Source organism: Danio aesculapii, chromosome 13 (genome assembly GCF_903798145.1).
Source record: "Danio aesculapii chromosome 13, fDanAes4.1, whole genome shotgun sequence".
NCBI classification, from domain to species: domain Eukaryota; kingdom Metazoa; phylum Chordata; class Actinopteri; order Cypriniformes; family Danionidae; genus Danio; species Danio aesculapii.
Genome location: NC_079447.1, coordinates 34,912,096 through 34,929,841, shown reverse-complemented (window position 1 = coordinate 34,929,841; position 17,746 = coordinate 34,912,096). Strand labels below are relative to the sequence as shown.

General features: G+C 34.0%; 1 protein-coding gene across 1 annotated transcript; it reads right to left on the bottom strand.

The window, feature by feature from the left end:
• Nucleotides 1-233: 233 nt before the first annotated feature.
• On the bottom strand, nt 234-3,827 carry foxi2 (forkhead box I2). Its single transcript, XM_056470921.1, has 2 exons — nt 3,137-3,827; nt 234-1,866 (listed from the first exon to the last, which is right to left on the bottom strand). The coding sequence occupies exons 1-2, from the start codon at nt 3,726-3,728 to the stop codon at nt 1,307-1,309; spliced, it is 1,152 nt and encodes a 383-aa protein (XP_056326896.1). The 5' UTR covers nt 3,729-3,827; the 3' UTR covers nt 234-1,306.
• Nucleotides 3,828-17,746: the final 13,919 nt, after the last annotated feature.

The window sequence follows — 17,746 nt, the reverse complement described above, 5'->3', positions numbered from 1 at the left end:
CTGTAGATATTTTGATTCAGTGCAAGAGTGTCTAATAAAATTAAATGAAAATGAAAAATGTATGTCCTATATCAAAAATGTTATTCGCTTTGTTTTTTTGTTTTTGTTTTTTTTTTTAGGATTTTTTATTAGTTATTTTAAAACTTGGTTTGAATTGTTGCTAACTTTGTCAAGCAGTGCAGAAACAGTTGCAAATAAATAAACAACATTTAGCACAAACCGCAGAGAAACAATAAAATGTAGTGGTTTTATCTGTGTAAAGATCATCACCTATGCAACATTATTTAAAAAACAAGTGAATTAGTGGCATGATGACATTTGTTAATTCAGAACAGATCACATACTATATTTCTTTCCTTAAAGCACAAACTGCAAGGTACATAACTTAATATAAATAGTAAAAAAGAGGATATAACAAGATGACTGAATTTACAGAAAAAAATACACAAGAAAGTAAAACACAGAGACAGAACTTATTTTAACACTAGACAATACTGAATCTTGGCAATCATCGATACCAAGGCAAACTCCAGCAAACTCCTATTAACAATCTAAAATGAAAAATCTTTTTAAATTAGTGCATGTTCACAAACTGGCACATAATATGGAAATCTGTGTTAAGACACAAATGATTTTTCACAGAACAGAATGTGTTTTGACACTTAATACATCAGAATTCACTCATTTGGTGGATTTTAACACTTTACAAAAATTAAGTTACCAGGAGGAACCAAAGAAGGGTGTTCACAGTGATACCACAGAATAACCTTTTTTTTTTTTGGATACCCAAAGAACGATTTTTTAAATAACCTTTTAATTATGTGAAGAACATTAGGTAACACTTTAGTTTAGGTCACACTTTATAATATTAACAAACCATTTACTAACACTAGCTTATTAAACTAAACAGCTGTTTTTTAATAGTAAGGTAGAAGTTGGGTTAAGGTTTTACATGCAGAATAAGATCGTATTTTATAACTACTTATGAACAGGTAATATCTAATAATAGGCAGGTACTAAGCCAGTTAATAGCATGAATTGTGGTCTTAAACTAAAGTGTTACCGAACATTATAATAATCTAACGAACTTTTCTTCTCTGTAAATTATGGTATGGAAAGGTTCCATTAATGTTAATGGTTCTTCAAGAAACTATCTATGCCAATAAAGAACCTTTATTTTTAGGTGTGAATATGTGAATGTCGCACTTTAATGTTTTTTTTTTTTTTTATTGCCTGCTGCACTTGATGAACCCACACACAGTGTTACACCTACGCGTAATGGCGGGTATTCACGAACGTGACAGATTTATAACTCCGTTCCGTCTCGAGGGTAAATGAGGCTGTTGACACTGAAGCTGTTATAGAAGTGTCCGTTGAACTGCGCGCTCTGGCCGCCGGTAAAAGAGTTATAGTACATTCCCCGGTTGACGTGCACGCTGTCCTGGAGCTCGGGCGCTCCACCTGCGTCAGGCCCTGAGCTGGCATGATACGGGCTCAAAGCGCTGATATTTCGGCTGGAAAGTTCGTTGACCAGCCCTAGAGAGCCATGTCTGCTGGCTGGAGTCGAGGATGAACCCAAGGCAGACATACTATTGAAGAAGTTGTTGAAGCACGGAGCGCTCGCGAGGCCTGCGGGAGACGCGGCTTTGTGGGTGTCAGTGGCCACGTCCGCGTCAGGAGATGCGGGTCCAGTGAGGTGAGGGCTGTCAGTGGGTTTGATACCGGCGAGCTGACGATCATCCTCCGGTTTTGTGTTACTGGAAACACCTGTGCTGGAATCAGATCTGCGTTTCCTTTTTCTACGAAAGTTTCCATTGTCGAACATCTTTTCACAGTTGGGGTCTAGGGTCCAGTAGTTTCCTTTCCCTTCAAATCAAACGGATAGTTAGTATCGTAACACAAATGTATCTTTTCATGTTATTTGCTGTGAATTTAAATAGTTTCAAAAGCATTTTTATATTGTAACTTATGTGAGTCAATGGCAAAAAATATCACCAAAGGTATGAAGAAATCTTGTGCAAGCATAATTGCTATGAAATATAATTATTTGTGTAACTTAGTAGGCTACTAATGCTAACTTTGTATGTTTAAGCTTATTATTATTTTATTATTATTATTATTACTATCATTTATATTTTATTGAGGGCTATTGGTTTAGATTTTATGATTTGAATGAAACATAGTCAAATGGCACAACAAAAACATTTAATAATAAATACATGAGTGTATATTTTAATGATCAGTTTCCCAATAATGTTGTCAAAGTAAGTTTTCCCTAATATATATAGGCACATTTTAACACCTATATCTAGATGTTTTTTTTTTAAACTTCAAACGTGCTTTAAAATATGCAGCAAAAAAAAAAAAAAAAAGATTTCCCCCCCAAAACCTAAGGGTCATTAAAACATAATGGCCTAAATGGGTGATATTACAGCAAAATTAACAATTGAATCAGCAGACAAAATATTAACAAAATGTATTACACTTATTAAAAAAAAAAAAACTTTTAAATTAAAGTTTAATAGTTGGTAGTTCACTACTGTGTTATGATTTTTTCACCCTCAAACAATCTGTTAACATTCCAAAATAACATTATTTTTATAATATTATTGATTATATTATTTAGTAATGTATTATATATTATTAACATTCCACATTAACATTCTATTTGTATTCATATTTAGCCTGTTTTTTTCCGGTTTGGCTTTTTATTAAGAATGACTGAACATGTGTATAAATGACTTTTATCCAGAAATTAACAAAGATAATTATCAAATAATTTGTGTTTTCAAGAATGTTTTGTATTGCGTTTTTGCAATACAGAGTCAGTTTGCTAATTGGTTGTCTTAAAAGTGCAATTTAGCAATTTTATTAGCTTATGACACATACACGTTAATAGCTATATATATATATATATATATATATATATATATATATATATATATATATATATATATATATATATATATATATATTCATTCTGTCTTTGTTTATATATTTTATTTTATTATTATTATTAATATTATTATTATTATTATTATTATTTTTTTTTTTGCAAAACAAAGATTTCATGATTGCTAAAGTTTATTTATGGAACCATCAGTCACGAACGCAAAGGCGCAGCAGCATCACTCACCTGGATCGTCTTCGTCACGCGGCACTTTTTTAAAACAGTCATTGAGAGAAAGGTTGTGCCTGATGGAGTTCTGCCACCCCGCTTTACTCTTCTTATAAAACGGAAAATTATCCGCCACATACTGATAAATCTGGCTCAGAGTTAGCTTTTTCTCGTGCGCGTTCTGTATCGCCATAGCTATGAGAGCCGAGTAGGAGTATGGCGGGCGCACGAGCTTTAAAAGTTCCTCTTGACTCGCGATGGAGAGCCAGCCTAAATCCGGCCCGGCGAACCCGGAAGAGTTGCTCAGGTATTGCCTCTGAGAGCCGTACGCCGGCGGGATGAATGATGGGCTGTTGTTCCCGTGTATATTGGACGAAGAGGAGTTGACACCAGGTCCATTGAGCCACAGGTAGGGGTTTGGGGTCGCGTAGTCCCCCAGGCCGTATCCGGCTGGCCTCTGCGCCGCAGGTAGACTCTGTTGGTGGTAAACACTGAAGTTGTCACAATACACGGCCATATCCGAGGTCTCGTGCGCGCTTTTTGGCAATTGCTGGAGATGGTTGACAGCAGCGTTACTATTATTATGGATCTGCGCGTCGATGGTGTTCATATCTCCAGTGCCAAGAAGGCAAATGTGTCTGTCTGGAGCTCACGCTCTCACTGTAACGCACAACACTGTCTCTGACTGCTCGGGTTAAAAGCAACAAGTGTCTGCTTTTGTTAGACAAGTTTGGTCATTTATACACCCAAGTGCAGCAAATACGGTGTCTAATCTTGTCTCTTGCAACCAATAGATGACAGTCTCCTCCAAGTAGGTGTGGCTTTACACTGAATTTCACGGAGATGATTTAAGTCATTCATAAACACTGATAGAAAGACTGCAAGGCTGGTTACATAGGAGAAAACTCATGTTGAGATAATTCGCAAAAATCAGCATTAAAATGCGACAGTTAGGCTATTTGATAAATTAATTTCCCAAGTTTGCTTTACATTGTTGACAGAAATATTTCCCTGTGCGTTATAAAAATGAAGCAAATAATCAAACATAACAACATAAAAACGCGTTAATAAAATATTTTACATGTATAATGCTGTACTTGCTAGCATCACACAAACATATAAGATAATTGTAAAGATTTTGATTAGCCCATAAAGTCTGAAATAGATATAAATAGGTCTGAAATTTATTTATTTATTTATTTATTTTTTGTTTGTTTTTTATAGAAGGATTAGGCGATATAATTCGGGATTTCATGATGTTTTGTTATGATCTATACTGATATGATCTTACACTATAAAAAGCGATTGTTAAAACAGAGGGCAAACCTGTTGCCTTAATAGTGACAAGTTGACTATATTTAAAAAGTGAGTAGACCCATTGTAACTTGGAACTGTTACTTTGATTTAACTTTTTATTTTATTTATTTTATAACTATGCACGATTCACTTACTTACTTATTTTAATGCAACGGGTTTACTCACTAACGTCAGCTAATCATTTTAAAACCCAACGTTTTACTCACTATTTTTAAGTCAACTAATTTTTTTTATACATCGCATGAGCTACCGTTACGAGCTGTTATTCAGTAAAATCAGTTATCATAGTTTTTTAGAGCTACAAAATGAGAATATTTATAACTTATCCCCCCCCCCTTATTCCACTAGCAGCTTAAAGAAATCAGAAGTATACAAAACATTTTGACGAAATTACTTGACGTCTGTTGTCCATCATTATAATGTTTATAAATGTAATCCTGCATGAGCGATTTTTTGCTTTCTTAATTAACCAATTGATGTTCTTTCTTTATGAAAAATACAAATTACAGGCATAGATTTTTTGTTTCTTGTGCATTTGTAAATTACGATTACATGAAAAACAAAAAGTTCCAAAAATAAATGAAAGTCAAATAAAAAGAAAAAAGGCATACATCAAATAAACCACAATAACATATTAAGTTGACGTTAATCAAAACTGAAACTAAGAAAATAAATAAAATTATTTATTAGCAATTAATTATCTAAAATAAAGTAGCTAACAAAACTTGCCCTGTCAACATAGGCTATTTTCTAGACTTATTTAGATCTATGTTAACAAAATATTCTCAGCAGATCAGAGGGTCTTCAGTTTTTTTTCCATTTCGATTTCCATCTATCGCAAGAGACTGCTTTGTTACCTGCGTTACTGCGCCATCTGGTGTTCAAAGCAGGTAAGTGAACTGGATGTTTTTAAATATGTTTAAATACTCCAATCGTTCACACAAAATTGAAAATTCTGACATCATTTACCAGACCTCCCACCCTGCAAAACTAATTGCAGAAATTAAAACGATGAAAAAAAAAAAAAAATTGAAATTCATTGAACAATTGAAACCTTTTTGAGCTTAATTTTAATTTACAATTTAGACATGTAGGCATATAAATTAATTGATATAAATTCATTCACTGATGTAATATGTACAAAAGAAATTGTTTATAGTAACTTAATTTATTATATATATATATATATATATATATATATATATATATATATATATATATATATATATATATATATATATATATATATATATATATATATATATATATATCATGACAAATTAAAAAAATTACAAAATGAATATTAGCCATCTTGGATTAATGATGTCATCACGTACTATATTTTTATCAATCTACTGAGAATGTGCTCAAGTTGTTTGAAAAAAATTACTATGATGTATGATTAATGAACCTTAAATTGTGGTAATTTAACTGTCCACAGATGTGGGCACCAATCACCAAAGGGTTAAGATTTAATATTGAAGTTTTTTGTTATTTAGCCAGATTTTTGTCAAGATGAAACTTTTATATTCAAAATGAAATACTGCCAATTAAAATTCTAAACCAAATGGTTATATATTAAAATAATTTATATCATATTATATATAGACCATATTTAATATTATCTTTTGTAACCAAAGACACTCACATTAAAATGGAAATATTCATATATACTTTTTATATATTTATTTATTTAATTGATTGATTTATCATTCAAGGTTGAGTTATCAAGATTGAGTTATATTTTCACCAGTTGTTTGAGACCTAGTAAAAGTGTATACCACTAGATGGGACTAGATCCATTCAGAAACACTGCAAATGTTCCCGCTTCCTTATGTGAGGAAATATTTCCATACAAAGATTTAGAGATTCTGTCAATATATGTCAGTATGTCAATAAATATTATTCATTGATTTATTCAGTCATGTATTTCTAGGAACAAAAATTTTGTAGTCTGTTTTGGAAAGAATGACCCACTATAATAGTAGACTATTGATTGTTTGATTGATTGATAGAACGACTGATTGATCGTTTTCTTCATTTGATTTGCTTACATAAGACTGAACTTTTCGCTATACCTCAAGTATACCAATACGTGTAATAGGTAGTTTTTAATTATCTGCATCTTGTGGATCACAGTTTTTAATCATCTAGAATAATCGTTATGAATTTACTTTTTTCCACCCAAATAATTCCCATGTGCTGTTTAATAAAGTCAAGATTTTTTAACACATTTTTAAACATCTAATTATTAATAATACCACAATCTTTTGTCATAAAGATTAAACTTTTAAATTCAAAAGATTAAACTTTTAAATAAACTTTTAAATTCAAAATGAAATACTGCAAATTAAAATTCTAAACAAAATGGTTATATATTAAAATAATTCATATTATATATTATATATAGACCATATTTAATATTATCTATTGTTAACCAAAGACATTCACATTAAAATGGAAATATTTATATATACTTTTTATATATTTATTTATTTAATTGATTGATTTATCATTCAAGGTTGAGTTATCAAGGATGAGTTATATTTTCACGAGTTGTTCGAGACCTATAAAAGTGTTCACCACTAGATGGGACTAGATCCATTCAGAAACACTGCAAATGTTCCCGCTTCCTTATGTGAGGAAATATTTACATACTAAGATTTAGAGATTCTGTCAATATTTGTTAGTATGTCAATAAATATTATTAATTGATTTATTCAGTCATGTATTTCTAGGAACAAAAATTTTGTAGTCTGTTTTGGAAAGAATGACCCACTATAATAGTAGACTATTGAATGTTTGATTGATTGATAGATCGACTGATCGTTTTCTTCATTAGATTTTTTTTACATAAGACTGAACTTTTCGCTATACCTCAAGTATACCAATACGTGTAATAGGTAGTTTTTAATTATCTGCATCTTGTGTATGACAGTTTTTAATCATCTAGAATAATTGGTTTGAATTTTTTTTCCATTCAAATAATTCCCATGTGCTGTTTAATAAAGTCAAGATTTTTTTGACACATTTTTAAACATCTAATTATTAATAATACCACTATCTTTTGTCTTTTCCATGATGACAGTACAACTTAAAGGCTTACATAGGATAATTATGTTAACCCAAACCCTAAACCCAACCCTCACAGTTAATTGTACAGTTTTACTTTCTGAAAAAAACCCTCATTCATTCATGAGCAGCAGATGTTCATTCATTCATTCATTCATTCATTCATTCATTCATTCATTCATTCATTCATTCATTCATTCATTCATTCATTCATTTTCCTTTAGCTTAGTCCATTATTTATCAGGGGTGGCATAGTGCATATATTGTATTATGAGATATTATTAATAATAATAATAATTATTAATTTACTTGTAAATGGTGCCTTTCTGGACACCCAAGGTTGCCTTACAACAAGATTCAACAGCCATACCAGAACAAATTAAAACAATTAATAAAACAATGCCAAACAAAATATTAAATACATGTAAGGAGGTACAGGTACAGACACATTGTGAGTATAAAATAACATGAAAAAAGATAGTCAAAAGAAAGCCTGCTTAAAAAGATGGGTCTTGAGACGAGGTTTAAAAGTGTGAAGACTGTCACTGCTCCTTAGGTCCAGGGGAAGCAAGTTCCATAGCCGAGGAGCCATAGAGCTAAAAGATCTGGTTCCCATTGTGCTTAATCAAGTACGCGGTGGCACCAAGCAGAAAGAGTTGGCTGATCTAAGAGTGCGAGAAGGGGTATAAAGTTCGGTGATATATTGAAGAGCAAGATAATGAATTACCTTGAAAGTGAGTACTTAGTATTGATTTTAATACTTTAAAATCAATATGAAATTTTACCCGAAGCCAGTGAAGCTGATAAAAAAGTGGTGTGACATGTTATATAAAAATATTATTATATAGTATATGGCCCTATCCCTAAACCCAACCCTCACATGAAATCTGTGGCAATTTTTTCAGATGCCATTAATATTTTTAAGCATTTTGAATTACAAGAACATAAATCATGACCTTATAACCCACATCAATGTTGTAATACCTAGGTCAAATGCCTGTTATTATACAAATTTCAATATAAAAAACACAAACAGGCACATACACACACACAAAAACATACGCACATAAAACCTCTTGCTGCTGGTTAGTGTTGTTGAGGATGATTGTGTGTTAAAGCGTGCTTTTTTGACAGAATTTCGAAATAGTTTTTAATTGAATTTAAATTCAGTCAGAAATCTAGTTTATCAGATTGGAAAAACAACAATTAAGCAACTTTGGTTGAAATTCATTAATTTTACTTTAGCTTAGTCCTTTATTTATTAGAGGTCACCACAGCAAAATGAATTACCAGCTATTTTGGCATATGTTTTATGCTGCGGATGCTCTTCCAGACGCAACCCAATACTGGGAAACACTCATACACACTCATTCACACACATACGCTAAGGCCAATTTAGTTTATTCAGTTCACTTATAAAGCATGTCATTAGACTGGGGGAAACCAGAGCACCCACGGGAAACCCATGAGCAGGCGTGGGCAAAAATACATTGAAATGTATTTTAATATAAAGTACAAAACACCGAAATTTTATGTGTATTAAGCTAAATTACAAAATACAGCAGCCACAAATGTTTAAAAATAAAATACTGTATTTTGTATTTTGAAAATAATACAAAATACTTTTACAAGAGAGTATAAAAATTCCTTGCAAACCCTCAACAGGCCTATTCGATCAATACTCTTACCATTAAACTGACTTAGTGAAGTAAACAATGATTAACAGCAACAGCATTTCTCAGAGCAAGTTTAAGTCAGCTTCTCTGCCATCTCATTTACCTCTACTGTACATGAATAGGTATTCATAAACGTTTGTTTCTCTTTGACTTTTGTATAAATTTTGTACAAATTTCATATATAAAGTGCTGTCTTAAAGATGATCTCTGGATGAACTGTAAAAAAACAAATCACTGTAAAAAAACATCTAATGCAGATAATGAGTTGGAACATAGTATTATATCTCTTCATATATATATTTTTGAGCTTAGTTCCTTATTTATGAGAGGTCATCACAGCAGTATTAACTATTCAAGCATATGTTTTACACAGCGGATGCCCTTCTAGCCGCAACCCAGTACTGGGAAACACCCATACACACTCATACACTATATGGCCAATTTAGTTTATTTGGTTTACTCATAGCACGTCTTTGTATTGTGGGGGAAGCCGGAGCACCTGGAGGAAACCCCCGCCAACATGAGGAAAACATGCAAACTCCACACATACAGTAAATGCCAACTGACCCAGCCGGTACTCGAACCGGCGACCATATTTCTGTGAGGTGCTAACCACTGAGCCACCATACCATCCTCATAAAATGTTTTTGTTCACATAATTTTATTTAATACATTTATTTTTTTGCAATTGAAATCCTTTCTACTTCATGTAAAAACTTGATTTCTGAAAATCTCCAGTTTCAGTCATGTCCATAAATCATATTTTTTGCAATTGTACTCTTCATTGCAAATCATAAAACATGATCTCTAAAAATAGAGCTATCTGTTTTTGCAAATAAACTCTTCATATACATCCTGCTGCTGCCATGTAACAAGAGTCTGGAGTTTTTGACCAGGCTGTATAGACTGGAGTATTATTAAATATTTGTATCTCGCATATTGTATTGTGCCACTGTAACATTTTTCCTCTTCATTAGCTAAGAGGACCTGTATTTAAAACAGTCTATAAAATATTTTAGGAATCGCTACTGTATGACTTATTTGTATGTTGTTTGTCTTATTTTCTTGGCATCTACATCAGCAATCCATCTAAAACTACTATTATTTGTGCAGTTAACCAATTTTCCCAAGCTGTTTTCAGTTCCTCCTAAACTGGAAGAGCCTCAGTTTACCTTTAGCGAACGCCAGTAAACCATCTTTAGGTGTTATATTATTCTTAAGTTTCTCTGAATTTTCCACCTGCAGCCCTGAGGCTGACACTGAGGATGTTCTGAAGTTCTGCATCCTGTTCTTAAGGACTGACATTTTATTCCATCTCATTTCTGAAGAGAAAATGCTGATGCCGATTTTTACTCTATACTGCTATTACATATTAGCATTGACCACCTGCTTAATCAGTTTCCTGTTTTGATCAATCTCATTTTTATGATATGAAAATGTAGACTTCTTACAAAGTATTTTCCAGTATTTTAAAATACAAAAATACAAGACACTTAAGTATTTTGATACAAAATATAAACCCATTTTCATAAAACCCATCAAATACAAATGAGAAAATACTATTTTGTATTTAAAATACGTATTTGAAATACATGTGTCATAAATACTGCCCATGCCTGCCCACGAAAACATGCAAACTCCATATAGAAATGCCAACTGGTCCAGCAGGGACTCAAACCAGTGACCTTCTTGCTTTGAGGCCACTGTGCTTACCACTGAGCCTGTGTTCTGTAGACTATCGAAAAAATATATATATATATAAAAGGGCTAATAATTCTGACCTTAAAATGGGTTTTAAAAAAATTAAAAACTGCTTTTATTCTAGCTGAAATAAAACAAATAATATTTTCTCCAGAAGAAAAAATATTATCAGACATACTGTGAAAATTTTCTTGCTCTGTTAAACATCATTTGGGAAATATTTGAAAGAGAACAAAAAATTCAAAGGGGGCTAATAATTCTGACCTCAACTGTATATATTTTATATCATTGTCCAGTTATTTCTATGATCAAAATGTTTTGATGGCACAAATGACTCAATTAACTGAAAAAAATAGCTATGCAATATAACATTTATTCTGCTCTGTTGAAAATCCGTGGTTGTCTTATGTCGTTTGGATCAACGACATGGATCGAATCAAATGAACATTATAAGTCATTATAACTTATTAACATAACCTGATTTAACAAAGCTCATATGATAATAAAGCATGAATTTAACAAATAATTTCAGCAGACCACAAATAACCTTTCGAAGTCCTTATGCAGCACTATTATGGATGAATATTAAATAGTATTGTGCTGTATAGGGAATACAAAGAGAAACTAATATGGAGGGATAAAAAAGCAAAGTATTCCATAAAAGAACCACAGATATGCTTGTAATACTAAAGCAGTTCCACCAAGCATAACATTATATTTATGATAAAAATAAAGCAGAAAGCCAAGCACATCTCTCACTCTGTTTTCACTATGTTTGTGGATTATTCATAGCATAGCCTTATTACTTAGTGTTTCAATTCTTTTGAATGGAAGCTCTCCAAACCAGAAGCACAACCCATAATCTGAAACGCATCAGTCACGTGCAGAGAAAAAGGTAAATATTGCAGAGTGGTTTGAGGGAATTTGACAATGCGTTCAAACAGCAATAAGGAAAAAGAAATTCATTATTCATATGTATGTGCATCATTAGCGGCTGTGAGACATGCTGTCACTGTGCTGCTACAGCAGAGCAGAGATCAAGGCCTGCTGTTGTCTGTACACTGAGAGCAAATCCAACCACAGTGTGTGTGTGTGAGTCCAGCAAAACAATAGGAAAAGTGAGTTTCACAAGCTCATTATGAGTTCACCTCAGGCTCCTGCACCTCGGTGACAGAGCAAAAGACATGAGAAATGAGAAGAGTGTGAGCTTTAGACAGGAGCAGCGAGAGGGGAAGAAAGGCTGCGGTGACAGAGACAGATGGAGGGAGATGTACTGTGTGCTTCTCATTTACAATACCGTGTCTCGCTTTCTTGTTTTGCTTCTTTTCTGCTCTGCTTGAAGTTATTGGGACGAAGCTGAAGTTATTGTGATAAAGGACCATTTGTGTCCTGGTCACTATTTCTGTCACTTTTTTTACTTATATGTTGTTAAACAGTAGAGTATATTAGCAAAAAACATTACAGCAGATGCTTTTATGTTACTTTAATTCATTTTAATAAGTTAATTTCAACCCAGGCTCATTCTGATTACATACCCCATATGCATTTCTGGAGAGAGCAAAATACATCTCAGGGCCTACGTTTTTTTTTTGTTTTTGCAAATCCACCAGAGGCCGCTGTGTACGCTTTCTCCCGAGAGTGCCAATTGCGCCTGCTGTTCGCACATAAATCCACCAGAGGTTTCTGTCGATTGACTGACTGAGTGACTGACCAAATGACCGATCCTCCCTCTTCCCTAAACCCAACCAATAGTGTTTTAAAAAGCACCGATTGACCCAACCACCCACTTCCCTAAACCCAACCACAGTGTTTTGAAAAGCAATTTAAAAAAGAAAAGCCCCCTGATTTTTATCCTGTTTTCAGATTTTATCACATTCTCACTGTTATTTACTTGTTTATTAAATTTTTTGGCTTTTGTTTTTGTCTTACCAACTTTCTGGAACTGTTCTTCACCGAACTTGAACCCCGTCGTCGCAAACCCATCTCAAGTCCGTCGATGTATGTATCGAGCAACCAGACAAACTGCTAACAGCAGAAAAGCCATCCACATACAGGTAAGCGGTCAGCTGGTAAGTGAGAAAAGTGATGGTTTCATATTGCCCTGTAGTGTTCGTTTTAAAGACGAAATGCAGTCATACGTACCTCTGGCTACATAATTCGCAATTTCTAGAAGTGTATATAGACGTACGTTTTCAGAATGTTGGTTAATTTGGCTTCAGCATTACTGTGCGTTCACACCGAAAGCGGTGAGAGTGTCCAAGGTCGCTCTGGCCGCCCTGGCGACTACGCTGTCTGCCTTCAGCTTCAGCCGTTGCAGCATATCAGTTACATTCCTGCATAAAACATGCTTTCTAGCGTGAAAATGTTGCACATTTCTTATCAAATTTATTTAACAATGGAAGATCAAGTTGCCTGTGGTGTGACTTTGCTCCACTTAATTGTCCAATGTGTCCATATGGCTGAAATATCCTGAAGCAGCAATAGTTTTGTATTGTCACATGAGATTCCCGCATTTTTAAAGATAAATATATATAACATTAATGTACATCAGTAACTCGCCAGTAACTTATTTAATGCATGTTCCTGTAAGAAAGCATTGTAAATAATTGAAAATCCGGCGACTGCAATCAAACTGTGGTCGGAACCAGGGGCATCGCTAGACTCAATTCACTGGGGCACGCCTCTCGCACGCGCTGCTCTTCTTCTGAGAGTCCCGGTAGTAAACATGCACACCAAAAAAGCAGGCTACCTGCTTGTTACGCGCCGTCCATGCATTGTAAAACCAGCGTAACAGCCTTTTTTGTTTTGCAAGTGGACAAAACTAAAGTTTAAACAATATGATGGTGATCTTACTAAGCATTCCTCCTGATAGATTTTTTTGTATGAAGCAAAAAGGAGGGATGACGAGTCAGAGAGGTAAGACTTAACAAACCTAATTCTCTGCCATGTGTCAAGTCTACAACAGATAATCCTATAACACATCTTTTTTTTTGTATTTTATTGAATTTTCTATAGAATTTCATTTAAATGAAATTAATATTAATGCAAAAGTAATTTCTTAAATGATCTTAGCATATCACTTCAGTTGTCTTAACATTGTTTTCCAGTTACATTTAAGATTATTTTGAAGAACAATTAAATAATTAATAATAAGAATAGTTTTATTTATAATAAATATAATACACATATGTATATAAATATATATATATATATATATATATATATATATATATATATATATATATATATATATATATATATATATATAGTGTATTTATGTATATAGTGTATTTATATATATATGTTCTGTTGGACATTGTAGTCGGAGGAGCTGCAGTGCTACTCAAACGCTTTCAAGCGCGCAGACGGGGAAAGTGTGCAGGCACGCTTTTGAAACTCAGACAGCGCGGATTTCGGACCGCGTTGCCTAGCATCCATCTGGCAAATCACCGCTCTCTACCCAACAAAATAGACGAACTCATTCTGCTCTCTCGGACAAACAGGGATTTTCTGCATTCAGCTGCTCTGTGTTTCACGGAAACCTGGCTGAACAACACCATACCGGACAACGCGCTTCACCTACCGGGCTATCAGCTGTTCAGAGCGGATCGCGACGAAGAATCAATGCGGAAATCGTACGGTGGCGGGACGTGCTTTTACATCAATGAAAGGTGGTGTACAGATGTAACAGTTTTAAAGAAGATGTGCTGTCCAGATCTCGAAGCACTGTTTATTAACTGTAAGCCTTTTTACTCCCCGCGCAAGTTCTGCTCGTTCATCCTCGTCAGTGTTTACATTCCTCCGCACGCACACGCGATACAGAAACTAGCTGATCAGATCACGGTGATAAAGCAACAACACTCGGACTCTGTTTTAATCATTCTTGAGGATTTTAACAAAGCAAAACTATCCCGTGAACTGCCAAAATATAGACAGCATGTTACATGTCCCACAAGAGACAGTAATATATTGGATCACTGCTATACCACAATAAAGGATGCATACCGCTCCGTCCAACGAGCAGCTTTGGGACACTCTGACCAATGTTTGATTCATCTCATTCCAACCTACAGGCAGAAACTGAAAACAGCCAAACCTGTATTAAGATCTGTGAAAAGATGGACTAACGAAACCGAGCAGGATCTACAAGCCTGTTTCGACCTCACTGACTGGAGTGTTTTTGAAGCTGCTGCAAACGATCTGGATGAGCTCACAGAGACTGTAACGTCTTATATCAGTTTCTGTGAAGATGTGTGCATTCCTTCCAGGACTCAACTCACATACAACAATGACAAACCATGGTTCACTGTAAAACTCAGACTACGTCAGGCCAAGGAGGTTGCTTACAGAAATGGGGATAGGGCCTTGTATAAGCAGGCCAAATACACACTGGAAAAGGAGATTAGAGTCACAAAAAGGAACTATTCGGAGAAACTAAGGAGTCAGTTCTCTTCCAGCGACTCAGCATCTGTGTGGAAAAGTCTGAAAAACATCACAAACTACAAGACACCATCCCCCATGGTGAATGACTTCCGGCTACTTTGACGCTTTCCCAGCTTTCGGTGTGAACGTACGTTAAACATTATTTGATGGAAAATTTGAATTGATGTTTTAAGATGTGTTTTATTGAAGTAAGTTGAAGTGACTTTTTAAAAGTTAAATTGATTTAATTTAAACATTTAAGGCAGCAACAATTTTTACAGTGTATGCTGTTCCAGAAAAATGTATACTGAAGAACACAAAGATGGCATAGATGAGAACATTTACTGATTCTTTGGTTAATTCATTTATTAATTTTTTATGTCCCATGTACCCTCACAAGTCCATCAATAATAGTTTAACAACAACAACAACAACCACAAAAACAACAATAATAATACATAAAAAATTATTCTGTGATTCATTTTAATTAATATTTCATTATGTTTTGTGACGCTTATAATAGTAAAATATATCATAGGACTTTTAATTTTTTATTTTATTTATTATTGTACACAACTAAATTTGAGGAAGCAAATATTCTGCTGTGTGAAAGGCTTTACTGTAAATAAATGCATTAATGCTGCTAGCAAAAGAATGATTAAGTTAAACATTAAGATAATTATTACAAATGAATTATTACATTCGTTATCAAAAAGAAATTAGTGCAATTAATTAATAGCAACAACAACTCTTATTTTTAAAATAACAGCAACAATAATAACAAACTGCAACCTAAGGTTGCAACCAATATTTAGTTACATGGTAAATAATAATTAAACACTGGTTAATGAATTAATGTAAAATAAATGCAATATTATTAGTAATTCAATTTATATAAAAGTAAAAATAGCAACAACAACAATAATACTAACTTCTATATAATTTTTATGATCATCAGCAGTGTTGCTCTTGCAGACTGCTGGAGAACTCACACTAAACTGCACTACAAATCCCATCATGCACTTCACTCACACACCTGGCCCAGGTTCCCCTTGATTGTAAACACACACACAGCAGAAGCTGTTCAGGACTAATCAGGTGGACTGTAAACACAGAACACCTTTTTTACCTGCTTTCTGGAACCACTTGAATCCAATCATCGCGGTCAACTCCTACCTGCGTCTCAAGGACACCGACGTACGGAGCAAGCTACTGGGCAAACTGGTAACAGCGGTAAAGTCTTCCACATAGAGGTAAGTGGTCAGCGAAAAGAAACAGAAGCCATTGGCACTGTAATTCCACCCCATAGTGTTTGTCATAAAGACGAAATGCAGGGATACGTAGCTCAGGCTACATAATTCGCACTCTCCCGAAATGTATACTGGGGTACGTTTTCACAATGAGGCTGTGTTGACTTTTTTTAGATTACTGAGCAAACATTATTATGTTTTTATTCAGTTTACCGCCATCTTGTACCAAGATAAATTTGTTGTATCTTCTGAATTGTCAGCAGTTACACGTGTAAACAAGAGTGACAGGATCTGATACAAATTAGTGTGATTACGAGCATTAAAAATCATTTTTGAGACTCCAGACAACTTACTGACAGTTAACTGCAGCGAATCTTTACTGTAAACACAGTACACACAGGGGCTTGTATATGGCAGAAAGATGTGGAGGAAATACGAGTGGTTTGCCTGACTTATATAAAAACATTGAGAGTCTAAATAAATCCTCAGAATCACACAAGGTAAATAGGAGCGAATGCTTTGTGTGTACATGTGTGGTATTTGTGTGTCTTTGTGTGTACTGGTTCTGGTGGTTTAAGAGGACAAATTTGTATAATGACATGGGGTGACATGGGGTACAATTTGAGGTGGTTTGTGAGGACATGTGTCCTTGTTATTCAAAACTGTTAAAAATTATGTGGGACTTACACATTCAAAATTTGCCACAGGTTGTCTGTGTGTTTTATGTTTTAAGGGTAAAGTTAGTGTAACAATGTGTCCTGACTGCATACGATGTGACAAGATTCCAGCAATAAGCAATTTGTCTGTCTACATACACCAGAAATGACAGAAAAGAAACATTTAAGTGTAGAAGTGTAGAGACAAGGTTTGTAATCTACTATATGTTTGCTATTTATTTTATTCTGAACGTTAAAGAGGTAAAGTATCTGCTTCTGCTTTCATTATGACAATAAATGTAACACAAAATAGTACACTACAAAAAATTAGCAATAAATATTAACAAAAATTCCAAGGCACTCAGAAATTAAGTGAAGTTTTTTAACTTACCATTCAACTGCCTCACACTTTTTTTGATTATCTTTATTAATCTCTAATCCAACGTGCACTGACACGTTAATCACCCCTTAAGCACTTTTTGTTTGAGTCTGAAGCAATAAATTTGATCTTGTTTTCAGAAATAATAAGTCAAA

Excerpts from the sequence above, each read along its gene's own strand:
- foxi2 (XM_056470921.1), bottom strand. The coding sequence starts at position 3,728 with ATGAACACCATCGACGCGCAGATCCATAATAATAGTAACGCTGCTGTC. Across the intron at positions 1,867-3,136 it reads GCGTGACGAAGACGATCCAG|GGAAAGGAAACTACTGGACC; the intron begins GTGAGTGATGCT and ends TTTGATTTGAAG.